The sequence below is a fragment of the Pelmatolapia mariae genome, linkage group LG7 (assembly GCF_036321145.2).
Source record: "Pelmatolapia mariae isolate MD_Pm_ZW linkage group LG7, Pm_UMD_F_2, whole genome shotgun sequence".
NCBI classification, from domain to species: domain Eukaryota; kingdom Metazoa; phylum Chordata; class Actinopteri; order Cichliformes; family Cichlidae; genus Pelmatolapia; species Pelmatolapia mariae.
Genome location: NC_086233.1, coordinates 51,281,147 through 51,308,010, shown reverse-complemented (window position 1 = coordinate 51,308,010; position 26,864 = coordinate 51,281,147). Strand labels below are relative to the sequence as shown.

The 26,864-nt window shown below is 40.1% G+C and overlaps 2 protein-coding genes across 4 annotated transcripts; both read left to right on the top strand.

Moving 5' to 3' along the window:
• The first annotated feature begins 5,747 nt into the window (after positions 1-5,747).
• Positions 5,748-12,870, top strand: skor1b (SKI family transcriptional corepressor 1b). Of its 3 annotated transcripts, XM_063481096.1 has the most exons (8): positions 5,748-6,139; positions 6,529-8,273; positions 8,603-8,702; positions 8,807-8,911; positions 9,027-9,086; positions 9,693-9,767; positions 11,441-11,515; positions 12,103-12,870. In XM_063481096.1, the coding sequence occupies exons 2-8, from the start codon at positions 6,546-6,548 to the stop codon at positions 12,198-12,200; spliced, it is 2,241 nt and encodes a 746-aa protein (XP_063337166.1). In that variant the 5' UTR covers positions 5,748-6,139; positions 6,529-6,545; the 3' UTR covers positions 12,201-12,870. The 3 variants fall into 3 exon arrangements, with proteins under 3 accessions (XP_063337166.1, XP_063337167.1, XP_063337164.1); XM_063481097.1 differs by lacking the exon at positions 5,748-6,139 and having other exon boundaries at positions 6,411-8,273; positions 12,106-12,870; XM_063481094.1 differs by lacking the exon at positions 5,748-6,139 and having other exon boundaries at positions 6,411-8,273.
• An 820-nt stretch (positions 12,871-13,690) lies between these two features.
• On the top strand, positions 13,691-25,368 carry pias1b (protein inhibitor of activated STAT, 1b). The gene is made up of 14 exons (XM_063479572.1): positions 13,691-13,729; positions 16,129-16,561; positions 16,719-16,803; positions 16,973-17,020; positions 18,080-18,170; positions 18,274-18,408; positions 18,524-18,629; positions 19,457-19,530; positions 19,768-19,928; positions 20,623-20,756; positions 20,838-21,012; positions 21,125-21,264; positions 22,136-22,173; positions 22,851-25,368. Exons 1-14 carry the CDS (start codon positions 13,706-13,708, stop codon positions 23,196-23,198), a joined length of 1,992 nt encoding a protein of 663 aa, XP_063335642.1. The 5' UTR covers positions 13,691-13,705; the 3' UTR covers positions 23,199-25,368.
• The last annotated feature ends 1,496 nt before the right edge of the window (positions 25,369-26,864 follow it).

Here is a 26,864-nt window from a genome sequence, read left to right as displayed (position 1 = left end):
AGAGAAGCCAAGGGGTGTTTCTTCAATATAAATGAAATTGAATCCTGTGTTACCTCACTTTTGCTGTTTCTCAAGCAGCTCCCAGGCTATTAATGGAAAGCTGGAACAGGATTGGTTCAGTCTTGCGGTTCTTTAATTTCACCACAGCTCCCAGATGTTAGGTCTTTGTCTCATTGCTGATCCCTTGCTGATCTATGCTGTTGTCTTTATCCCGCCTCCAGTCCGCTGTGGCTGTGTGTTGTGTTATTGGGTCAGGTGAATCTATCAAGGACGGAGAGTTGGGCAGTTCACACACCAGGGGGATAATTACAGGGTGATTGGTGTCCTCACGCTCTCTGCTCTCACTATCTTTGTCTCCTCCCTGCTAGCCTCACCCTTACATAAACGCACACAGCATGCCTGGTATTGGAAGTCAACCAAAAAAAGGAAAAAAAAGAAAAGCTGCTTAGTCCCGGGATCCCGGCCCTCTTACCTTCTAGATCTCGGGGGCCCAGTTTGAACCAGCTGTGTTTGTTTGACAGAAAACATGTGCGTCATTGTTTACAGATGTTTTGCACTTATTTACACCACCTCATTGTGCAGAACACAAGAGACAGCACACTGGATTTCTGCACTACCACCACATCTGCTGCTATTATTACCCTAACCTCCTCCCATGGATAATTCATCACCCTTACCTTCCAACCACATTCTCTTTCTGTCTTACTCAGCCTTGATTCCTCACATCTGCACGTCCTTTCACGGTCATAATGACACACTGCTCAAGTTGAATTAATTACTTTGTAAAACCCATTCCAGTTTTCACTCTTTAAGGAATAGTTTGTCATTTTCTAGGATACCCACATTTGCGGCCCTGGTGAGAGTTAGCGACTTAGCTTAGAAGACCAATGCTGCTCTTCTGTCTGTCCTTCAGACTTTAAGCTAGAGTCTAGAGTCTTAGCTTAGCATAAAGATCAATAATAGCTGGCCTGGTTTTCTCCAAAGATGTGTGTTTCTAGTCAAGACACTTTCATCTGTTACCATGTGGAAGGTCAAAGATTCATGAGGAATTTTCAGTTGAGTCACCAGCATGCTCACTTTTAACTCAGGGAAAAAGTGAAGAAACTTTAAAAAAAAAGACTGATAGCTTAATAAAGCCATACAATAATTATTTGTTTTTATTTCAGTGTGAAAATGAAGACTCTTTAATACACAAGCCTAACCTCTTCACAAAATATACTGGGTCAAAAACCCCACCAGATAATGAAGTTGAAGCATCCCAGTGCAATTAAATATCTCTTCTGACTATCAACTACAATACAAATATTGTGAGGTCAAATAATCCACCACCAGCTTGTATATATATGTGTGTGTGTGTGTGTGTGTGTGTGTGTGTGTGTGTGTGTGTGTGTGTGTGTGTTGTATTTTGTTAGGACCCCTGTCAGTCACGTGACCAGGCGGAGTCTCTGGTTTGTACCAGCTGCTTCCTCACCTTTGCTGTGCCGGTTTTATAGTGACAAGAATGTAAATCACGCACTTAAAAAAATGTTGTCCTGTGTTGTCCTTTAAGCAACACCTCTGTACTCTCCTGCATGTTGGATGCACCTTGTATTTCATTGTATATTTATCCGTGCGCTTTTCAAAGTTTGTAACCTTGAAAACCGCTTTCTTTGGCGAGGGGAGGGAGGCTTTTATATTTTTGTGTTAGACATGTTGCTGACAAGTATGTTGCACGCCCTCTCACCTGCATGTGATCTTGATGGAAATCTCTGGTTTTCTGTTCACGCATACGCGCGCACACACTTTGCACTTCCCGACTTTGAAAACTGCCAGTAGAGCAACAGCAGGCTGTTTCAGCACTCTGGACAGTTCCTCCACAGAGACCCGCGGGGATTTTTGAACGGGAGGCTCTCCTCAGCAACACAACCACTCCCACCCAAGTAAGACTGGGGACACCAAGGCTGAGTCCAGCACTGAGATTTGCCACTTCCAGATCCTGATTGTGTGTGCGCGCACGCACAGATGACTCCACTGGAGTCACACAACCCTTCCCCCACATACGCATATCATCCACCCAGAGCTATTCTATCTGTATGGAAATTTGGGCTCCACAGCTGGAATCCCACAAAGCACTGTCATCTACTAATAGTTATTATCGCTTTGGCCTGCTCCCTCACAAAAACCCTGCAATACAAGCACATCGCATCTTTATGGTAATGCCCTACAATAACAGCCCCAAGCTATGGTGCATAGACCTTTGTTATCATTACGATAATTCCCATTCTCACTTGACTCCTCATTACACTATTGAAACTGCTCGGGGTTGGATATAGACAAATTCCTGTATCTTCCTTTATTACACTGTAGCATACAGTGATAGTGCACAGAACTTAGGGTCCCTAAATACTCAAGCAGTCCCTATAATGGCAATTTAAGAGTTGTTCTTATGAATTAGCAGCAGAGAGATCTGTTTGCTATAGCATTAGGGCGCTTTTGAACTTGGTTCTTGTTGGGGATGAACAGTGTAGAGTTTAAATGCAGATTGGATTATGTTATATTATGTTTGACAAAACTCTGTTTATTTTTTATTATACTGTAGAAAAGAAATAGCAAAATTATTTTGAGGTCCTTTTTTCTTTGTCAACTGCTTTCTTCAAGGTCAATTTTACTTCACACATTAAAAAAACTTTTCTATGGTTAAAAATGAATTAATGCATATTAGGTTGTTTCAAATGTAATTTAACACATATTTGCTACAGTGTTAATATCTAGAATATATTAGTATATTACTGTCTTTTTGTCAGCATTATTTTTCGGTACTGGTGGTAAATATAGCTTTACATATCTGATCTCCAAGTTAAGTTAAATGCTGCTACGACCGTTTGATTTCTTTGTGTATTTTTTATTTTTCTTCCTTTGATTTTTCTATTTTATTTTATTTTATTTCTTTTTTGTCCAGCGTCGACCAAAATCTTCATTCGCTGCCATCAGGATCGTGAACTGTGTGCTCTGAACTCTGCATCTTCAATCATGAAGCTCATTGCCTTTAGTGACTGCTTTAGCTGCACGCTCGATCTAATTGTATTACACATATTAGTATGGGCAAAATGCATCTTTGAATCAGTGTGATGTTTGCTCTCTGATGGGTGCAGAGTTCATCATGAGAAAAAAAAGGATTTGAATTTGCCAGGAGGTTTTTTTTCTCTCTCTCTCTTTTGGCCTGTTTTTTCCAAAACAGACGAGTCTGTGATTTACGACACACGCCTTCCACGATGCGCTTCAGGTCAGCTCTATATTGCAAGCAAGGCTCAGAGAGACATGGCAGCTTGTGTCCTTGCATCTCTCCATGAATGCCCGCACAAGGCCTCTGGATTGCACAAAAAAGTAATTGCGGAGTGATGGGCACAGCTTGTCCCGTGCAGCCTGTGTCCCACACTTGAAGGCTCTCCTCGGAGCACCCTCATTGTCACATAGCCTTTTAGCACCTTTGTTCCTTCCTTCCCTCAGGACCTCACAGCTCACCATTGGCAGATGAGTCCCTGTCTGTGACAAAAGGGTCCCTGCGCTCAGCCTCATTTGATGCTGTGATGAACTCCCCCCCTCACTCACACTCAGCACACACACACTGCACACCTCCTCCTGCGAGAAGAAATGTTCCGTTTAGCGGTGGAGGATGTGGGGGTCAGGACCCAGGGGTGGGCTTTTAGGAGACAAATAAACATCAGAGCAGGAGAGGGGTGATGACTTGTTTACACATTAGCGAGCATTTAGCAAGTCTCACTGTTTTCAGCGCGTCTCTCCGGTGGCCTCTCAAACAGCTGATCTTTCTCTTTTGTTGTCCTTCCAGCTCACGATCAACACCGGTGGAATCATGTTGAACAGTCTCAACTTGATCTTGATGAGGAGCCGTGCTGGCGTACCTGATCAGTCCTAGATCACGTGTCTTTTATCCATGAATTACTGCGCATCGCCCTCTCAGAGAGAGCAAAACCGGGAAGATCCAGAATAATTAGCCTGCAGCACTTTTGCCAGTGATTGTCATCAAACAGTCTCTTGCACATTTTGCGCTGCTCTTACCCTTCCAGTGTTTTTTTTTTTTAACCTAATCAGGCAAACACACACATACACGCATTTGCACACACTAACTCACAAACTGCATCTTTCTAATACCATCTAATGAGGTGATGACCAACCACTTGTTATAATTGCTTCAGTCTCCTTTTAATTTTCAAGCTTATTAATCATATGTAGAGTTATTTAAGAATGCATAAATTAATCTTAGATTAAAAAGCCTATCAAAGCTTCAAAACAATTAAAGAGTAAGGTAAGATTTCCCCTGGGCTGGCACTTTTATTTTAATAGAGTGTTCAGGTGATTATCATACTTTGATGCAGCACTGTGATTAATGCAGACACACTTTTAAACGAGCTGTTCTGGCTTGCACACATAAAAAAGGTAGAATAAGCACGAACCTGACGATGACCTCACTGACTTTTTTTTTTTTTTTGGAGGGTGGGCTACTTTTCCCATTTCCTCGCCTGTAGGTGTGGTTGAAAATCGCTTTTTACACACCACTTCCTGCAGAGAGGGAGTCCTGCGAAATAAGTCTGTAGCATTAACAGGAGAAGAGGGTCGTTGGCAGTCTTTTGAATACTTGAAAGCATGCTCATTTGGAGTGGTTCAGTCTGTCAACACAACTTTTGATTCATCTAAATGTAACACCGGCTGTTAAGGAGGTTTATGCTGCTGCTTCAGTGATCAACGGATATTGCCATTCAATCTGAATCTGGTTACTCATTTGAGATGAACAACACCATCTTCTTCTCCTTTTTAGCAAAAATAAAAGAATATTTTTATCATACAACGTGGACGTTAATCCCATTAATTTGCATTCGGCGAATATAAATGTTTCCACTTCCACATTTAACGCTGACTGGACAGAAATCTGCATTAAATTCATAATTCTGATATCAGTAATATGCATTTTTATTTGCATTTTGCAACTGTTTTATTATTATTATTATTATTATTATTATTATTATTATTATTATTATTATTCGCGTGGCATCACGTGGTACACCTCTCAGAATAAGTGAACAATTACAGACAAGTTGTTATTACCGCTCTGCCCCACTGAGGTCGATGGGGCCAACGGGATCGCGTCCTGTTACCTTCATCAATATTACATGACTGCCTGTCGCAGCACTTGTGCCAGATGAAAACAATTAATCCAAACCTTCATTGGCTTTTAAAGGGTAAATGTTGGTCATTTATGGCACGAGGCTTCACAGTTTTCCTCTCGTGGATGCCTTTTTTCAAAAAAGAGGGAAGGACCCAAGCGAGAGATCACCAAAGTGACCTTATAGAGCAGCTGGTGATTGTCACAGCGCGTGTTTAGGCCGGGGAGCTGGTAAACGGCGTGTCCGTGGGAACACAGCACATGATGAAGGCCTGAGCGCCGTATTAATAGGCGGACGCGCACAACAATGTGTTTGAGGGGTCCCTGCTGTTTTTAGCGGAATGCCTGATCCCATTGCAGCCTCCTCCGTGCATAATGCCAAATAACCCTGAGAAGGAGCAAAAAATAATGAAACGCGTGTGACCGACACCACATCACGACGGAATTATGATAAAATAATAAGTTTTTTTATTTAAATGTATTTTTATCATATTTAAAATATAAGAAAGCCGATTGCTTTAAAAAAACAACAACAACAACGATTTATTTATTTTTTTAATGTATATTTTGTAAACACTTTACCCAATAAACCTCCAGGGTGCTTTAAGACTAAGCACTCAGATCAGCTCATCTTCATTGGTCATGAATCCATAGTTAATTCAGACTGCCTGTGTGAGTGGGAGTGTCTTGCCATAAGTTTTGCCGTCACTTGATTGCGATCGTTGTCGTGGAGTGGGGGGGCTGTACCACAGTCTGCCTGCCATGTGGACTCTGCTGCTGCTGGTGGCGCAACACAAACCATCCGCACACACTGAGAGGGGAGCAGAGAGGCGGGAGGGAGGCGGTGCTGCACGGACAACTGCGTCCCACTCCTAAAGCAAACATCTTCAAGTCCTCCAGCGCGAAGTTGTCATTGCTCCGACATTCACTTGATCACAGCTTTGTCGTTCACGGCGGAGGGGAGCTGCGCGAGCGTCTGAGGTGAGTTTGGGAACAGACTTTGGGCAGCAGATGCACTGAGTGTTTTGGGGGTGTTCCTTATTATTTACGCGCAGTCTCTTTGATATAATCGTGTTCATACACTGAAGAGGTTTAAGATATTAAAGCAAATATAATTCCGTGAACTTTAAGCGTGGAGTAGCTTATATGATTTCTCTGCAATGTCCTAAACACGAGTGTCTGCTTCAAAGACTAATTTCTAAAAATAAAGCATCAGCTTCGTGTGTCTTAAATTAAAAACGCAGGCCTGCAAATGACTTGTCCTCGACCTAAAAACGCTGCAGTGAAGGCTAATTATAAAGCTGGAGTTTTGGCGTTCGTTTAACTCACGTGTTCATATCAAACCTTGCTTTTCTTTTTTTCCCCTGCAGCTTCTAGGCCTCCAAGGATGGACTCGATACCTGCGGGGCGAGACTCCACTTCCTCGCCAAACTCCAAACAAGAACTTTCCTACCCGAGCACTAACTTGAAGCCCAACCAGGTCGGAGAGACGGTGCTGTACGGAATACCGATCGTGTCTTTGGTAATAGACGGCCAGGAGAGACTGTGCCTCGCACAAATATCCAACACCTTATTGAAGAATTATAGCTATAACGAGATACACAACAGGCGTGTGGCGCTGGGGATCACTTGCGTCCAATGCACCCCTGTCCAGCTGGAGATCCTGCGGAGAGCAGGGGCGATGCCCATCTCCTCCAGGCGCTGCGGGATGATCACTAAACGCGAGGCAGAGAGACTCTGTAAGTCCTTTCTAGGAGCTCACTCGCCCCCTAAACTTCCGGAGAATTTTGCCTTTGATGTGTCCCACGAGTGCGCCTGGGGGAGTCGAGGCAGCTTCATCCCGGCCAGATACAACAGCTCCAGGGCCAAGTGCATTAAGTGCTCCTATTGCAACATGTACTTCTCCCCGAATAAATTCATATTTCACTCCCACCGCACGCCGGAGTCCAAGTACACGCAGCCAGACGCAGCTAATTTCAATTCTTGGCGGCGGCATCTAAAACTAACAGATAAAGGCAGTCCCATGGAGGTTTTACACGCGTGGGAAGACGTGAAGGCCATGTTCAACGGGGGGAGTCGCAAGAGGACGCTGCCAGGCAGTGGGTCCGAGTCTAGCTCTCCTTTGAAATCACACGAGCCCAGCCGTCCACAAAGCTCCCCGGAGATCCCCGCAAAGATCCTCAGCTGCGAGGGCAGCCGGGGTGCTATGACGAGCACGCGCAGCTACCCGGTCATCCCGGTGCCCAGCAAGGGCTTCGGGATAATGCAAAAGATCCCACCGCCCCTCTTCCCTCACCCATACGGGTTCCCGGCTTTCGGCCTGTGCCAGAAGAAAGAAGACGGTATGATGGGCGAGCAAAGTAAAGCCGGCCTCCCGGGTGTGCTGTGGCCTGCCACCAAGGACAGCGCCTACCACTCCTTCCCCATGTTCTGGCCCGCGGCCGGCCCGCTGCCAATGCCCCCATATCCCCAAACCCAGCACAAGCCCCCTCCAGAGCTGCTGTGTCCGCCCAGGCAGACTGACATGGACATGTCCGAGCACAGTGACCGCAGCACCAACACATCGAAAGGCAGCGCGGTCGATAACGACCGATGCTCCAGCACTCAGTCTCTGCGCAACGAAGACGACAAGTCAGGGGACGAGGGGAGGCCGGCGGAGGGGGTGCCGCTCCAGCCCCGGAAAATCAGCTACGTGTCGGCGTTCAGACCTGTCATCAAAGATGCCGACTGCATCGCCAAGCTGTACGGCAACAGGAGCGCGTACAACGGCTGTCGCACCGGTTACTTATCGCCCGACTTTTTAAGCGAGAGCTCGAGCTACCGCTCTGTGTCCCCGTGCGTAGACAGCGAGGGCGAGCCAGACGTGGACGTGGAGACAAACAAAACGCAGGACGAGGAAGAGGAGGAGGGCTCCCGGCCTCTGTCTTCGGTGTGTCCTCGGACTCCCCTAGCTTTGACACACACCGTTTCACCACACGATTCTGACTCTAAAGGCGTGCAGGAGAGCAGCCTGGTCGATTCCCAGAAAACGAGCCTGCACGTGGCCCAGTCCTCTGAAAGAGAACTGCAGACCAAGCAGTTATCAGAGAGCCACATAGCTGCACCTTTCACCGAAGTGAGTGACTTCAAACACGGGCGATAATTCAGAGCTGTAATTTTCCCCTGAAGATCGGGTTCTGTTCTTTTTGCCTGTATGTGTACGTTTCAGCAGAGAAATGTGTGCTTGTGGGGGAATTTCTGTCTATGTTAAAACAGTGTAACAGTAACAACAAAAGGCATGTCCACATCACTTAGGAGGGGGAATAAAATCTTTTATCGTTTCTCTAATAAAATATCTATACATTAATTAAAGGTTTTCATTATTCATTTTTTTAATGTTTTACTCCATTACAAATATTTTTTTTTCACCAAACTTCAAAGAAGTGGTAATTCTTTTTCCTTTAGGTTTACACACCAGAGAGGAGTGAGCTGCAACAAAGGAGCAGTCCGTATCAATTCAGAGCTGCGAATTACCCGCCTGGAGTAGGCCTACTTACAACAAACGGTTAGATTTTATTTTCCTGCCTTTGTTTAAAAAAAATGAAAAAATTGAAAAAAAAATTGAAAAAAAGGGAGGGAAAAAATTATATCGACTTATTTTGTCTTAAGATGAAAGTGCAAGTAAAGAAGAGCCGTCTTCCACAGTGGAGGAGATCGAAACGAAATCTTTTAATGAACAAAGCAGCGAGGAGCACCAGCGAGAGCCGGATGAAGGTAAGTTACACCGAGGTCAGAAAAAAGGGATTTCAAAAAAAAAAAAAAAAAAAAGCTCAGGAGATGTGGGACTACATTTTTGCCGCAGAACTTAATTTATATTATGTGTACTCAGGCGAGGACGCGCCACCCAGAGCTCTACCAACACAAAGGGCCATACAAAGTCTGGCAAAAGGTAAGCTATCTACTGCTTCTATTATTATTATTATTATTATTATTATTATTATTATTATTATTATTATTATTGTTGTTGTTGTTGTTGTTATTTACATTTGACGTAGCCTACTTTATTGAATTTTTCTCCATCACATACATTTATAAATATAAAAAAAAGCTAATGAGAGGTTGTAGATTAGCGGGCCTAAATTTTATAAATCAAGCAAAACTTGAGTCAGTTTCAACGTCCTGTCGCTCATCTGCACCTTCAGAGCCCACCTGGAGCCTTTGTATTTTCGAGGTGGAGCGACCTTTAATTAACAAATTAGAAACACTGAAGTTAAAGTTAATAAGACAACACCTCAGACTTTCCTCTTTCATGTTTTGTTACATAAATGTGGGGTTTGGCGGGGGGGGGTGTCGTCTGCAGTCCAGGAAGACCTGCTCTGAATTTTCAGTGCAGATGATGATAATGATGTGCTCATCACTGTCATTAAAAATAGCAAAGTGTCCTACATGGAAGCTGATGGGAAAGCCCTCATCTTTTCTCCTTCAACACCCGGCGTTTTTGTTAGATTTTGATTTGTTTCTTTTTCTGTGTTTATTTATTTGTTCATTTTTGCAGAAGAGCTACAAAAGCAGCTCTTGGAGCAAGTGGAGCTGAGGAAAAAGCTGGAACGTGAATTTCAACATTTAAAAGGTAAGCTAATCTCTGCCACGGTGCATGTAAAGGCAAATGTTCCTCCTCTCTGTGACTGAGGCCAAAACATAAGCCTTAATATATCAAATCCACCTCAGCAGTAGTTCCCATGTGCTGCAGCGGAACTAAATAACTGCTATTTTTAATCTGATCTACCTTTTCCCCTTTTTCATATTGATATACTGAGTATATTTTTTTTAAATATATGTGGACAGCAGAAAAAACAAAGGGTAACTTTAAAAAGTCAGTGTTTGATTTTTACGAAAAACTAACTGAAAAATATCTATAATAATATAATTATATATAAAACTGTTCCCCATCCACCACAATGAAAAATGTTACAGAACATTCCCATCTGCAGTCCATACATTAAGACCATCTGGATATGACACTAACAGCTTCACACTGGCAATGTAAAGATCATGATTTTGAAAATGAAACTAACCATGTCCTCAAGAAGCAGCTGCATTCAGGTGATTAATCAGGTGAATATCAGGTGAGATATGAGCAAATATCGTTTTTGTAACTTAAAATAATTTTATCCACCTTTTCTTACAAATAAATAAATACATTTTTTCTGAAATATATTTTATAGCAATATGAATATTTGGCAGATTCATATAAAAATTGAGAATTGATGTAATACCCAAAATATGTGCACTGGTTGCAGTACAGGTAAGATAAAAATTAAGATAAACCTGCAAGAATGGAAACTAAATGATGTCACATACAGGTAGTTAAGTGACGATGAAGGCTTCCATATATAAAACTATTTGTTTTTCAAAATTGTTGGAAAGAAATTAAACCTATATGTGGCCCATATATATATATATATATATATATATATATATATATATATATATATATATATATATATATATATATATATATATATATAATTATTATTATTATTATTATATCATTATTATTATTATTAAAAATCTAGGGACAAGACAGTAAAACTTGTTAATATTAACACTGTAATATCATTAATATTGGACACAATTTTTTATTTTAATTTTGATGCCTAGCATAATCACCCTATTACTATATCTGAAAGTAAGACTGTTATGAATATAAGAGTGGTGAGGAAACATTATCAAACAAAAATCTGAGCAGATGGTTATGATATAACATATTTAAAGGGTATTCCGTTTATATTTCTCCTAATATAAACATGTCCTTGCAAATGTTTTTGAACTTTCATCAGTGGCATCAATATTTTAATTATAGGTCGGATTTATTTTCATTTAAATGCTATAAATAAAAAAAATTATTGTCATAAGAAAATGTTTTTGTTTCCAGCTGAAGGCATGCCCGGGTGTTTGCTGCCGTTGATGCCCTTGGTTTGTAGCTTTAGCTTGAGAAGAGCGCCCTCTACTGATCAGCTGCCCGACAAGTTTAATACATGCATCTGTTACGAATGGCATCAGCCTCTTAAAAGCCTTAATTTATAAGAAACTATTGCCTCTCTCTAAACAAACATTCCACTTTGTTTATGCTGTGGAGGTTACATGATTGTTAAAAATGACAAAGATCAGAGGTACAAACATTTCCTACATGGTGCTGTCAGTAACTTTGGGGACAGCGGTGGCTAAAATGAAGGGTTTTTTCTCTGTCTGTGAAATAATTGTGGTTGGTTTACTGACTCAGATCTTTCATTTGCTTCTCAGATAATTTTCAGGATCAAATGAAAAGGGAACTTTCCTACAGGGAGGAGATGGTCCAGCAGCTTCACATAGTCAGAGGTGAGAAAAATAAAGCAAAGGCAGCGGACACAACAGCGTTTCAAGATGTTTCTAACTGTGGGATTTACAGATATTTTATAGCTTATTTTTCATGTAAAATCACCGACGACAGCCTACGTGCTCAATTAGGTTTATTTTACTGTTTTCATATATAACGGACAAGCCTGATTTTTCACATGATCTCTGTTTTTGGCATCAGGGGTGCAAAGTGGTGAACAGTATCATAACGTAACTTTACTACGATTTATATCAACAGATATTAGTGGCCAGCTCTTGTCTCTTGTGTGCACACTTTCCCCAGTGAATTGCTCCAGAAAGAGAAGGTTGAAGGGTAATTGTGGATGGACAGGCTATTTAAGTGGATGGTCCACAGCCTCTTAAAACGCTTCCAAACTACATGTTTTGAGCAACTCCGACTCATATCATGAATCGATCATATCATCATTTAACTGTAAACGTGCAGTTGTGTTTAACTTGTCTTATGTAGGTCTAAATATTTAAATAGTAGCAGCCTCTGTAATCCCCAGCAGGATGATTTACGCTCACATGCGCGTGCACTATTGATTGTTTGATCTCCTTCTTCATAGAAGCTCACGACGCTTTACACCATTTCTCCTGTAAGATGTTGACTCCTCGCCACTGCACCGGATCCTGCTCCTTCAAATCGCCTCTGCTACCACCGTGAATCAGACACAGGGGCGCGAGGACACATCCACAGCTTCTGTTAAAAACCACACCACGGGAGATTTAAAAACCACCACGGACACTCTGAGCCAAGCTGAAAGTAGTCTAAAGTGTAATTACCTGTAATATTTAAAAAAAAAGAAAAAAGAAAAAAAAAGTGGATCTCCACTCTCAGCGTTTATGTATCTCGCATACAGTGATTTGTTTTATTGAAATTATCCCATCGATTATTATTATTTGTGGCAAAGTGCAATGACAATGTATGTTTGTTGTAAAGGTGGGTTATTATTTCTTCTTCTTTATTTTTTCCTCCCCCTATCAACAATAGCAGCTTTGATTAGACGGTTCATTGCTCCTTATCCTCTCAGTATTGTAAATAAGCCTACTAATTTTAATGTGTTCTTCCATGCAGGCCAGTAGCTTACCTTGGATGTTATGCACTTTAAAACGAGTGGTGGGAATTACAGTAAAAAAACAAAACAAAACAAAATACAAAAAAGCCTCCGCGTTGAAATACAGCATATTTATTTCTGTAGCGGTCAAACTATGCCTATTTGTTGTTGGAAATTTGAAAAACACAGAAATTAGTAGGCTGAATTAGTGCATCTGCGACCTTGTAAGCAGTGACATATCCTATTAAGAATAGCCTATTCCTCCATGTAATATTTGTTTTTGTCGCTAATGAATAAATCATTTTATTTAAAGAAGTGTGATTTATTTCCCCCTCAGTGTTGTCAGAAGGCATATTTACATTTCTTTTTACCTTTTTGATTCCCGCAACTTTTTTTTTCTTTTTTTTCCTGCCAGTAATCAATCCACACAGGATCTCGTGAGCCAGTGGACTCCTAATTTAGCAAAACCCACTTGTGTGAGTGCACCTTTCACCTTTGTGAATGAATGAATGAAGCTATATGCTGTAATCGTTATTTAAATAACTGTTTGTGGAGGGGGAAATAATGCCATATCCATGAGAAAACAGCTTTCTACACGCGGAAAACAAGCAACCCGAGGCTATTTTGAGTGTGGAATATTCGTCTAGGTAATCGACGTCTGAGACCTAGATCCAACTTTCCAGAGGCCAAGGAAACAACTTGAAATAAATAAAGTGATAAGACAAGGAAAACGTGGCGGATTCCCAAGTTGAAATTGCCAATGTTAATTACGTCTAAATGACTTAATTATAAGGATCAAATATTGCCATTGTCAGTTGACAAATTAAATAAAAGATTTACAAATTATAGCACGATTAAAGGGAAGGAACACTGCGTCTTAAGCCTAATCGCGACCCTGTTTTATCTTTACGTACTGCAGAGCAAAACGCATCAAGCCAACTAAGATCTGAAGGTGCGCCCTGCTTTTGTTCAAAGTAGTCTGTAATACCTCGGAGACGCCCTGTGGTCGTTTGTGTTCCAGCAGCGCCCCCTGCTGTGCACTGTGGAGAATGAAAACTGACTTTTTTATGTTTCTTGAGGATGGCTGTTGCGCCTGCGCAACCAGTGTAACAAGATGGCGGAGAGTGCGGAACTGAAGGTAAAGCGAGTACCTACGTTAGCTTGATAAATAAACGTTTCACACACTGAGATTTCAATTTCAGGTGATAGCGCCGTTGACACTTAACAGTAGACACCCGAAGAGTGTTGTTATGAAGGCATATGATAAGAAAACAGCAGAGCAGAAACGACTAGATAGACAGTTAGCTGACGAGCTAGCTCGGTAGCACTAGCTTTGTTATTGTTGCACACTCTGCGTTAGGCTCTGTCTGTGGCTCACCTGCACTTAAATAAGGCCGGATGTGGGCTTTAGCAAGAGATGAAGCTAATATTCCTGTCAGCGTGTGAAACCCAATGGCATTGTAATGTTAGCCTCCTAGCCTTATCAGTAGTTCGCCGTGCGAACCGCAATGTGTGTTAAAGATGGGCTCTGTCTATTCCCTGGAATCCGAGTGCAGATTAACTTGGATTGGCTATACTTTTGACATCTAGTCCAACAAATTACAGACACTGTCCACACTCCTGTTTTAATGTAATCCAACGCGATTTGTGTTTTAAACACAAGTTAACACAATGAAAAGTCTTGTTTTGTTTCAGTGAGGTCACACCAGCATCATGCGGGCGGTGTTAGCTAGTTTTTACTTATTAAACCACCGCAGTGTGTCCCCACTTTCTAATTTAATATTGTTAATGGATTATTATTCCACTGTGGACAATTACACTACACGTAAAAGGCTTTCATTTTGATCTGCACCTCAAATGAACTAATATCTGCGATACTCACACCTTGCATTGCCAAAGGCGATCATATCAACAGTACTGTAGCAATCATTGATGTTGATCAGTAAGTGTTACTTTTGTACAGCATAAAATGCATTTGAGATGAGCTCATTAAAGAGTTAAATCTATCTGTAAATTCTAAGAGTACCGCTTTTGAGTTAAGAGTTGGATTTGCGCAGTACTACAGTACAGTTCTTTAATCTGGCTACATCATTATGTAGGGAATGTGTTATAAATGTGTTTTCATGCGTGATTCTGATTTGCACTGCTGGCGTTGCAGTTAAAAGAACACAGATTCTAACACTAATTAGTCATTTGGTATTTAAAACCACCAAGACTGTCTTTATTAGTGGTATATACTATACTGAGAGAGAGAGAGAGAGCTCTCTGTGATCTCTTATTCTTGAATATGGCGGGCACCACCCTGTTATGGGAGTGTGTTACAGAGAAAAGAAATGCCATTGTAATCATCTCCAAACTATGTTTTAAGTTTTCTCAAGCCAGCTTTAAAAAGTACATATTATGTAACTTCACAGTATAATTTACACCTCTAAGGCGTCATGAGAATATTTTCCATTGCTTAAATATTTATCCCGGTAGGTCACTGATTGATTGTCAGAGCAGATTACCAAAATATTTGCATATGGACTATATGATTGCAGCCTGTCTTTTTAATGCTGACGTTGCTTTATTTGTCTGCAACGCAGTCATCCACAAAGATATTACAGCATAGAGTCAGCACAAGAATATGAGTGGAGGCTTTACAGTATAATGTAACATAGTACAAACTATTTAAAATTGACTTTTATTCTCTCTGTGTCTCAGAGGCTGTCATGCAAGCTAGTGTTGTTTATAGTATAGTTTAATGCAGTCTGTTGCAGTGTTGCCACCTTCATTGTCAAACATTACCAAAGTTAGATCATCTTGGACAATAGGGCTGTTCGATATAACAATATATATCGGATGACGATACGTCTATCGTTTCATTTTACGCTATCGTTTGTTTTGTGGTGTCGCAAAATAAACTGTTTACGGCAATATTTTTTCACCGTTTTAATGGTCACTGTAGTGGCTATATTAATTTCTTAAAGGTCTCTCTTTCTCTTATATTGAATATAACCACACTACAGACGGACAAGCGCCTGTTTTTATGCGCTGTCGTTAGCAACAACGACGGTAAAACCATCGCGTGTCCGCTGGTTTAGTTTCCACATAAGCCTTTCAGAATAAAGTTCAAGATCCTGTTGAGACTTTTCAAAATAAACTGTATCACGTGAAAGAGTATGCAGAGTGTTTAGGGATGAGAAGCCAAAAAGAGCCGTCAGGTGCTAAAAAATAAACCTTAGACTCAAACGTTAGAACAGGCTTTCCCCCGCAGCACAATGTGTAATAAATACTCACAAAGAAAACGAAAAGAGTGGCTATGTTTACAGACAAATATTAATGACTCAATGAAAATGTTTTGTGTGGACATTGCAAGCTAGCAAAGGATTTAAAAGCATTATTTATTTATTTTAAAAAAAAAGAAGAAGAAGAAGACATGGTTTAACAGTTGTATTTAATTGATAAAATAGTTTTTTGTTTCTTTATGTCAGATTAGAAATTTTTGTTTTTAAGTTGTTATAGATCTTCTCTTCCTCACTCTTCATTTTTCACCAGCAAATGGTAATGAGCCTTCGTGTTTCTGAGCTCCAAGTGTTGTTGGGATATGCGGGACGGAATAAGCATGGGCGCAAACATGAACTTTTGACCAAAGCTCTCCACCTACTCAAGGCTGGTTGCAGTCCCGCAGTGCAGATGAAGATCAAAGAGCTCTACAGGCGGCGCTTTCCAACCAAAATGGTTTCGCCAGTGGACCTAGCTCTTCCCGGTGTTCACGCTGCAGCCAGCTTGCCCACTGGCCTTGCCCAGCTGGGGTTTGACAGCCACGGTTCCCCATCACCGCTGCTGCCTGTTTCTTTACTTGGGCCTAAGCACGAGCTGAGTCTGCCTCATCTTTCCTCCGCTCTGCACCCTGTACACCCTGATGTCAAGCTCCAGAGATTGTCATTCTACGATGTGCTGGATGAGCTGATAAAGCCAACCAGCCTGGGTGAGTCCACAACTTCCTGTTCAGCTGTGTTTAGTGATAGCACCTCTCCATTGGGTGCATCCCATGAAAGCACCGGGTAAAAGTTCAGCATCTGTTGACCCCAGTCATTTCTGTAGGTTTCCCTACTGACTCTGTGTTTCTGGTTTCTTTTTCATAGCTTCAGACAACAGTCAGCGGTTCCAGGAAGCATGTTATGCCTTTGCATTAACACCGCAGCAAGTTCAGCAGATCAGCAGCTCCATGTAAGTGAGAAAGCTTCTTGGTACATTTGGCAAGTTAAATAAATGAGAAGGCAAATAACTGTCACTTTTAAAGCTTTATCGCTAATTAACCTTTTATAATCAGATATCGAAGAAAACCGAGTCATTCGTGTGTTGTGTGTTAAATATTTCTTCTTTTTGAATTCTTCAGGGACATATCTGGGACCAAATGTGACTTTGCCGTTCAAGTCCAGTTAAGGTATGACTAAGATAGCCTTTTCTTTTGAGCATCTGTTTTAATCGGTGTGATGTGACGGTGTGAGTAATGGGTCTGTTTTTAGCTGCTCTCCATTTTGAATCAGCCAGAAATAGTAATGTCACCTGAACAAAAGTTTAGAGAAAAAAAGAGCAACTGTGCACACATCCAGACAAACTTTTCTTTTAAGTGACAGAACAGAAAAAGGTTTGAAAACTAAGTGGCTCCAAGTAATAAGTGAATCCTTAAAACACTGATACACAAGCAACATTTTGATCCTCAAGCGTGCCAAAGAACAAAAAGCCTAAGAGAACTCATGCAGCTGGAAACTTGTTTCTAAATGTTTTAATCCTGAACAAAAGTTGCGACAGTTTTGTTTGTTTTAAGCATGCTTCTAGTGTTTTTCTTTTCAAATTTAAGAAATGAAAGCCTCAACCTGCTAAATATGATTTTAGTTATCGTTAATGATAAGTGTCAAAGATGGGATCCTGCCATCCATGCTGTTCTGCTTATCGTTATCAGGGTCATGGGGGGGGGGGGCCTGGAGCCTATCCCAGCTACGCAAAGATAAGAATTGAGTTGAATTACAACGAGGTCAAATTTTCAAATGAACAGTGAAGGGTACAAGGCATGTTTTTCTCTTGAGGGCTCAGGCTTTTGTTTATATTCACAATGGACATGAGGGATTACAAAAATAACCAAAGAAAAGTACAAAAATATTTGGATGTGGACCCATTGTTACCACACTAAACAGTAAAGGTGAAGTTTACTTTAAAGAACACAATCCAGTCTAACTTGTAGGATTTCCCAAGCCAGCATATATATGACAGAGAATACTTAATGACATAAAAAGTGGTGAATGACATCCGTTAAGAAGTGCTCTCCTGTATCATAGATGGAGATGGCTGTACTTGACACAACCGAAAACCTAAAATAAGCAAGAAAGAAAGAAAGCCAGCCTTTTTGTCAAAGTGGTAACTGAACAGAAACAAATTGTGTTTGCCATTTTTTCCTCAACATCTGAACTTATCCTCGATGCAATTTGTTTTCTCTTATTTTCAGATTTTGCTTATCGGAGACAAGCTGTCCCCAGGAGGACCATTTCCCCCCAAATCTGTGCGTGAAGGTGAATGGAAAGGCTTGTAATCTTCCGGTGAGTCCTTGGTGTTTGCTTTGTTTTTCTTTGCTTGTCATAGAGCATTTCCAGTGTTTAATAATATGACTGTGAGTTACTAAATTTGTTGTGTTCCTTATAGGGATATCTTCCTCCCACCAAAAATGGAGTTGAACCAAAAAGGCCCAGTCGCCCCATTAACATAACGTCTCTTGTCCGGCTGTCTACTACAGTCCCCAACACAATTGTGGTGTCATGGACTTCAGAAATTGGCAGGGTAAACACACTGGATTCTCATTTTTTTTATGTTTAAACAAATGGTCTGCGGAGTTGTGAGGAGAACATGAACCATCAGCATGACCTGGTTTGCTTATTATTTCCTCTTTTTTCAGTGTTTTTCCATGGCTGTGTATTTGGTCAGACAGCAGTCGTCAGCAGTGTTGTTGCAAAGACTACGGGCCAAAGGAATCAGGAACCCTGACCACTCCAGGGCTCTGAGTAAGTCACGATATTAATTGGGAAGTACAAAGAACTGGATCTGCCCCATGATTTGTGAGAATGACATTTAAGAAACAGAAGTTTCATACAGTAACTCTGCTACAGTTTTCTAACTGGTCTGACCACAGAGTCGAAACAAAGGTAAAGGTACTTTTCTTTGCATTCCTCATATGTTCTCTGGAAAAGTCCCTCTGTTTGTTTATGTGAACAAAGGCCAGTGGTGGGGCTTACATTTTCTGCTTCACAATTTTGTAGTCCTTACTGTATGTGGGACTCTACAATACTATCAGAGTAATTCCCTTGAGATTGCTTGTTTCAGTTTGGTTTTGAATGTTTAAAGTGTAGTTTTTACTTTAGCTTTGTTTGTTTTTTTATGTTTGCAATATGAAATAATTTGTCAGTAGCAAGGTCACAATTGTTCCTTTAATACAGACACACTGGGAACAATGTTTGGTCTCAATAAATCTATACAACAACATTGTGCTTGTTCAGTTCAGTTCAGTTTTACTTATGTAGCACCAAATCACAGCTACAGTTGCCTCAAGGCATTTTATATTCTAAGGTAAAGACTCTACTGTAATATAATGTTTTAAGAGCTTTTCTTTTATGTTATTTTTTTAAAGTTAGTTTTTTCAACGTTTTTCAATACATGTTAACTTTTTTCCACTTTTTTAGTTTTGTTATGTTTTTTTTAGTTCAACAAACTATAATAACCTTAAAACATTGTTACACAAGCAACATTTTGAGCCTTAAGTGTGTCAAAGAACAAATTCCATTAAACATTAAAAAGTTGTGACTCTAGCACTTAAACTTTGTTTTGCTTACAGTCAAAGAGAAGTTGACGGCCGATCCAGAGAGTGAGATTGCTACCACAAGTCTAAGAGTCTCTCTCCTGTGTCCTGTAAGTACCATTCATCACTATCCTCCTTGATGTCAAGTTGCTTCTTAACCTGCTATTAGAGCAACAAGAAATACATTTACAGTTTTAGGGACCTGAGGTTTACAGTATTTGGATGTAAAGTGGTTGGGGACTGTTGCTTCTTTTGTTCTGTGCTATTATATAGTATAAAACTGATCACTGTGTCAGTCGATGGAAGCGATATTTATCGAATTATCTTTCTTTTGTTTTGTTTTTTAGTTGGGGAAGATGAGGCTGACAATCCCCTGCCGAGCAATGACATGCTCACACCTCCAGTGCTTCGATGCTACTCTTTATATTCAAATGAATGAGAAGAAGCCAACATGGGTTTGTCCAGTCTGTGACAAGAAGGCACCATATGAGCACCTAATTATTGACGGGTGAGCACGTCTTTTTTTATTTATTTTTTTAATGTCGGGTATGGTTCCATGCCCATGCCCATCCGTTTAGTATGATGTAGTCAGAAATGCTCTCCTTCCTCTACTTTGTAGAAATGTTAATCCAGTCGACTTCTGACCAGAAAGGGTGGAGCAGGTTTCTTTAACATTGGCAAAAAAGGGATGCGCTGAATGCCTTTTTAATTTGATTAAACCCACTTGTTCTGGGTGGATGTTGCTGATCAGACAGCTTTAGCAAAAACGGATGCAGTCATCTGGTTATGAAGTTAAAGTTGGCTTAACTTTAACATCCTGCATTCCTGATTTTTATCAGGATAATCCTGCAGCTGGTCTGACAGTTGTCAAGATAAATAATAATAAAACTGCATGCTGCATAAATAGCGTGTAGCTTTATAAGCAATTAAACTCAATTAAACTTCTTGTTTTAACTTGAAACAGACTTTCTTTGGTTTGTGTTTTATTGTCTCCTGACTATCTTGAGCACAGCTGTTTCTGGACTGGATTCTTGGACAGGAATTGCCAATAATACAAATATTTGTTTATGTTTATTTAGTATCAGTTGCTCAATCTGCTCATGATGAATCACAGCTGTATTGTAATTCTGAAGTTTGACTTTTAAGTGACTCAGAAGTACTTAAGATTATTGTAATAGAATTGGAATGGCTTGTTTTTCTAGGTTGTTCATGGAAATCTTGAATAGCTGCTCTGACTGTGATGAAATCCAGTTCAAAGAAGATGGAAGCTGGGCCCCTATGAGGTCAAAGAAAGAAGTGCAGGAGGTTGCTGCTTCCTACAATGGTGTAGACAGCGGTATGTCAGTTGATTTTAATCTTTAAATCTAATCTTCCCCATGATCTGGGAACGCAGACTGACATTGCTGTTTCCTTGTAGATCTGTCTCGAACCGACGCGCATGAGCACAAACGGTCTTCTAATGACAACTGCAAGAAAGTAGATGTGATCGATCTGACACTGGATAGCTCCTCAGAAGATGAGCTAGATGACGAGCCGCCTCCTAAAAGAGCCTGTCCCTCGCTGTCACCCGTCTCTCCACCTGCAAGCAAAGGGTAAGTCATGAAACTGCAAAGGAAGTGAGATGACTGTAAAAAATATTTTGGGTTGTCTGTGCTCAACTCTGTCTGCTTTTGTCTCTAAACATATGATGTTTTTTCCTCCCAGAGTACTAAACCTGCACAGCCAGGCCTCACCTGTGAGCAGAGCTCCCAGCATGCCACCTGTGGAGACCAGTTACATTCCTCCCCCACCACCTCTCATCCAGGACTACCGCCACTACTATCACACAGCCAGTGACCTGCCAGGTAGCCCCGTTAATTTCCCTAAAGGATAGGTTTTGAATTTTATCTCACTGCCATCATAGCATGTATGTGTTAAATTCTGTCATCTGACTACCAGCATGAATGTACCTCCTGATAGACAGAACTAGGGATAATGTTGATGTCTTACAGTGTAGCCATGTCATAGGGAGATTACTTCACAGTGAATATTGTAAGTCATTATTAAGTGTACATAGTGTACATTAGTCACATAGGTTTGCGCAAGGGTGAGACAGTAGAAACAAAAACCTGTTCATTTGGTTGGTTGGTTTTTTTGTTCTGTTTTGTTTTCGTGCAGTGGTCAGTTGAAATTTTGTAACACTTTTTTGTTTTTTTTATTAAGCATGGTGAGAAAGATAAGACTTTGGTTTTTGTTACAAAATTTTCCCTATCAGGACACATTTATTGTTGTACTGAATAATTTGGCTCTCTAATCAGATAATTTATCAAATGTACCAGTGTAAGTAATTAACTGGGGAAGATGTTTTTACTTAAATTTTTTACTTTAAATGCTACTTTTCAAAAAAAAACAACTTTTTCTCAGAACTTGGTTTTTTTACACACTGAGCGAAAAGGAAACAGAAAAAATGGAGAACATGGACACTTTTTGGCTCCTGACAGAGTTCTCTAATTTACTGAGGGATTAATAAAATAAAAAGATATTCAAATTACCTCCGTAAAAATATTTGGCTCTAATGTGTCGATTAAATTGAAAGCAAGGTTTTTGTTGTGGGAAATATTCCATATACTGGAGACCTGGGGAATTTTCATTGTAATACGTCAGTTGTAAATTATTCACTTGTAATGACTTCATGCCTCTGAACACAGCTTGTAAAGTCTTTTCTTTTTCTTACAGATCAAAATTTCTTCTCCTTCCTCCAAGGCGACAATCAGGTACAGTTAGTCATTCTCATCCAGCGACCACAAGCCCGCCTAAATAGATTGTAAAAGAGTGATATATTTTGAGTAAGCAACCTCACTTTTTCTCACATACTTAAGTTACAAATAACACTTGCCAGGTGTACGCTGAGGCCCGTGTCAAATCTAAGGTCATTTGGAAAACTGATTCTCAGATTTCTGCTAAAACTAGTTTTCTGTTATCCTCTTACAACAACTGGTGTCTTCATGTGAGGCGTTTAGTGATTGTCTTTGTAGACTGTTACTAATGAAAGTAACTTGGTTTGCATCCCTCTTTCCAAATTGCACAACTCTCTGCCCGCACATCACTCACACACAGCGCCATTCAACACCACAGGAAAACATGCCACTGACATTTGGGAACAACTATAAACGTAATATTCACTAAAACAACTTAATTTGCCATTTTGCTTCTATCTTTAGCAGCCGTTAGTTGAACTACTGTATATTATATTAAAGCAGGCATGCAATCAGACAGGCCCAGGTCTTAGTAGTTTGTCTTAAAATTAAAACTTGGTCATCTGTTTTTGCTTTTTGGTTTGTTTTATTCTCCCAATTCTTCAGTGTCATGAAATTTTGTAAATATAGCACTAGGCTTTAACATATTTCTTCACAGTATGCTTGACTGGTGTCACTCTTCTTTGTCCTGTTAGCATTACAATATGGTGATGGCTGCTGCAGCAGCTGCGTCGGCTTCAGCCTCAGAGGATCATGACCTGCTCCTCAACCGTTTCCTGCCCTACAGCTCCCCTCAGCTCTTACGTGAACAGCCAGGCACCCCGGCGAGCAGCACATTGGCTGCCACCAACGGAGGCAGCAACAGCGGCAGCACCAGTAGTTTGGTGTCTTCGAGCAGTCTGCGGGACCGCGACAAAGACCGGGATCGGGACAGAGACAGGGACAGCCATTCCATTTCAGGATTATCAAGGTCCTCAGTGGAAGCAGCAGCAGCTGCAGCGGCCATTTATGGCTCCATATCTGACATTATCTCTCTTGACTAGATCCACTTAGAACTGAAAGACAAGGGAGACCTCGAGAACAGGAGTTCTTTGTAAATAAAGAAGAGGAAGATGAAAGAATACAGTGCTATGTACAGAGAGGAAAATCTATTTTCAATTTTACTTATCATATGTATATAAACTTAGGACGCTTCCTGTCCGGTGAGTTACTTCAGTTGATATTTTTCTGTGAATACTGAAGACTTTTTCACACCTCTTCATGTGGTCCTTTGATTAAATTGTACCTTTTGTACCTGTTTTTACAGTTTTGTTTCGATAATTCATGTCAATGGCATTATTTCAGTATACATGCACAGAACGCAGCGGGGGTCACAACCTTATGGAGCGTGATATTCAGAATATAAAGCAAAAGGGCATTGTTATAGATGTACAAAAGGCAGGTCTCAGCAAAACAGGAAAATGGGTAACACTTTATTTTCTAAATGGCTTTATTTCTGTTGACATGCTGTGGGCAGCAGAAAGATCGGCCATTTTTTGCCATCACTGTAGAATTTTTTCAGTAGAACATTCATGCTGTGGTCATTATTTTAAATAATTATTTATGATGTAAGTTATGTAGGATGCGTGCTGTTTTTTTGTTTTTTTTAAAAGAAGCATTCCCTATGCCTCTAGGAACTGTTGCCACTAGAAATGCAGGAGTAAATGCTAGATCCTTCTATTCTCGTAAGTGCTCTCTTTTCCTCCTCACTTCTTCTACTCAAATCAAACATGAGCAATGTTAAATTGTTCAAACTGTACCTGGATGACATATAAATTGGGAGAAGTCAGTATTGTTAAGACAACACTTTTATTTTAATTTTATTTTGTTGTTGTTGTTGTGTGAATGAAGGGCACAGGTCCAGCAAGAACCACTATCGGACCTTTTATATAAATCTTAGATTTGCAGTATTGTGTAATTTTTTTCTCTCAAAGTGTAGTTGTTTTACTTTGCATATTATATTCTTAAAAACATGCACAGAAAAAAACCACAATTGGTGAGTTGATACTGATAAATTTCTGCTCCACCGTCAATGCGAGACTAGTTTCTGGTCCACTTGAGGTGAAATGTTATATTTGAAAGGTGTAAAACTGTTCACTGAGTGCAATTGGATTAAATACATTTCACTGGGTTTGATTTTAGCACTTGCTGCTTTTTGTTTTTTTAATTTACAGAGAGCCTGTTTGGAGCAGTGAAGCATTAAAATGCGCAATTGAGTAGTTTTCAGCTTTATGTGTGTCTACAAATTACCTGAAAGCTCACCTGTTTGAGTGCTCTTCCCTATTGAGGTGACAAGACACAGCCTTTTTTGATGTTTAATGTATTTGCAGCAGCCTCTAAGATAACTGTGATAGAGCTTAGTCTTCGAGTGAATCACAACACACTTTTTTTTGGCCCAGAAGTCAAAATCATCTATGTTACTTTGGACTCCTCCCTTTCCTTTATTTTGTTTGACTTGTGCTTACAATTAGAATTATTTATTATCATATATATTTTTCAGCATTTGTTTGATTAATGAACATGCATTGCTGTCATTGTATGTGATCATTTCTTTTGTAATTATATATAATTAATGCTATTTAAAGATGTCATTGTTGCCTGACATGCATTGTAACATTTTCTGTTTGTCTGTTTTGCTATCAGATGATGTCAATAACTCAATAGAAGCTTTGATCATTTTGAACGGCTGCGAGGTCTACTGTGCTGTTTGATATTTGTAAGAATTAAAACCAATACAAGGAAGTGCATGTTTTGTAGATGGCGTGAGGACAGCTCCGTTTGCTTCTCTGGTAGCTTTTGAGAGCATTCAGTATAGAAACAAAATCAGTTGGTTGAATGTCGCCAGCAAAAAAATGTACCGTCTCTGAGGAGCGGCATGGCACTTAAAAGAAATCTGCATTGTTTATGAAATTGTTTTTCAGTATCAAGGTCTTAGGTTACAAAAGGATAAAGCTACGTAATATCATTGGCAGTTATTATTAGAAGAAGAAAGAAAAGCAACATTGTACACGTTTGCTTGTTAGTAGTTTTCTTGATTTTGGAGGAGTGGAAATGGGCTCGGGGTATCCCAGTGTTTTAATGGTTAATTTAAACTAGGAGTGATGACATATTCAAAAAATACAAAATAACTGAAATGATATTTATGTACTTACAAACCAAACTAAAATAAAATATTAATGCATATATATACAGGAAATGTCACTTTTTAAGTCTTTCTCAATTTGGTTGAGTATGTAAACCTGACAAACTGCTGCAGGCTTTCTGCATTTGTTTATTCAGTCAGCATGGTCGAAGTCCACTTCCCTGCTGTGTTTACCATACAAAATACGTTATTTACCCTGTATTTAGAACTTTTTTTCATGCAGTTGAAATGGACAGGTTGCCAGTCTGTGGCAGAGACTCAGACAAGCATTCTTGTTCACATTCACACCAATAGTCATTTTAAAATCAGTATTATAGGACTGTGGGAAGAAGTCAAGGTACCCATAAGGAACCCGTGCAGGCACAGGGAGAACATGTAAACCTCACTCAGTCATGCCCAACTGGGGGCTTTTTGCTATGAGGTGATTACCATGCCGTCCTTAAAAATACATCTGCCAGATGACACTCTGCCAGACAGATAAATTGTATTATAGATGATAATAGCATAAATTATTTCCTGTATCTGTCTTTGTGGTAGTGGAGCTGAATCAGTCTGTTACATAAGGTGGACCTCAGTGATATTCCTGTCCATCACAGCTTTAAAAGTTTCCGGTTTGCAACCAATCACAGAGCCACAGAAGCAGATGATTTCTTCATCTCAACAAAATCATTTACTAGTCAACAGTCAAACATGGTGGTGGTAGTTTGGTGGTCTGGGGCTGCTTTGCTGCTTCAGGATGACTTGCTGTAATTGATGGAACCATGAATTCTGCTCTCTTCTAGAAAATCATGAAGGAGAATGTCTGGCCATCTTTCCGTGCCCTGAAGCTCAAGCGCACTTGATTTATGCAGCACGACAACAATCCAAAACACATCTGCAAGTCTACCTTTGAATGTGCTGTGCTGGCCTAGTCAAAGTCCAGACTGAAATCCAAATCAGATACTTTGACATAACCTTACACAGGTTGCTTAAAAATGCTTAATTAAACCAGTTTTGCAAAGAAAAGTGAGCCAAAATTCCTTCCAAGTGATATGAAAGATCTATTGCCAGTTACCACAAATGCTTGATTGCAGTTCCTGCTGCCAAGGGGCATACAACTAGTTATTAGGTGTAGGGGACAATTATTTTTTTTACACAGCACCAGTTGGTTTGGCTATCTTTTTCTTTTTTCCATTAATGAATGAAATCATCATTTACAATTTGTTTTTTGTATATATTTTGTCTTATATTATGCTGGAGAGTAGTGACAATCTAATTTGTTAACTAATGCCATTGTGCAGTAACTTGCAGGTAGTGCAGTTACATTCACATTTGCATTGTTTTTATTTATTTTCTATCTATTTATTTATTTATTCATTGCAATTTTTTAATAACTATTGAAATTATAAGTTTTGGGAGTATAAGAAAAAAAATATATGTTTTTAAACTTTTTTTTCTACCCTGGTCTCTGGTTTCTGTAAAAGAAATTAACTGGTGAACATTGTATACAGAATCCAGACACTAAACATGGCATACCTTGTTGACATTT

Bases quoted from the DNA above. Each gene is read 5' to 3' on its own strand.
- skor1b (XM_063481096.1), top strand. From the start codon at position 6,546: ATGGACTCGATACCTGCGGGGCGAGACTCCACTTCCTCGCCAAACTCC. The intron at 8,912-9,026 runs GTAAGTTACACC...ATGTGTACTCAG, and splicing joins CCAGCGAGAGCCGGATGAAG to GCGAGGACGCGCCACCCAGA. The intron at 9,087-9,692 runs GTAAGCTATCTA...TCATTTTTGCAG, and splicing joins CATACAAAGTCTGGCAAAAG to AAGAGCTACAAAAGCAGCTC.
- pias1b (XM_063479572.1), top strand. From the start codon at position 13,706: ATGGCGGAGAGTGCGGAACTGAAG. The intron at 18,630-19,456 runs GTAAGTCACGAT...TTTTGCTTACAG, and splicing joins TGACCACTCCAGGGCTCTGA to TCAAAGAGAAGTTGACGGCC. The intron at 22,174-22,850 runs GTACAGTTAGTC...TTGTCCTGTTAG, and splicing joins TCCTCCAAGGCGACAATCAG to CATTACAATATGGTGATGGC.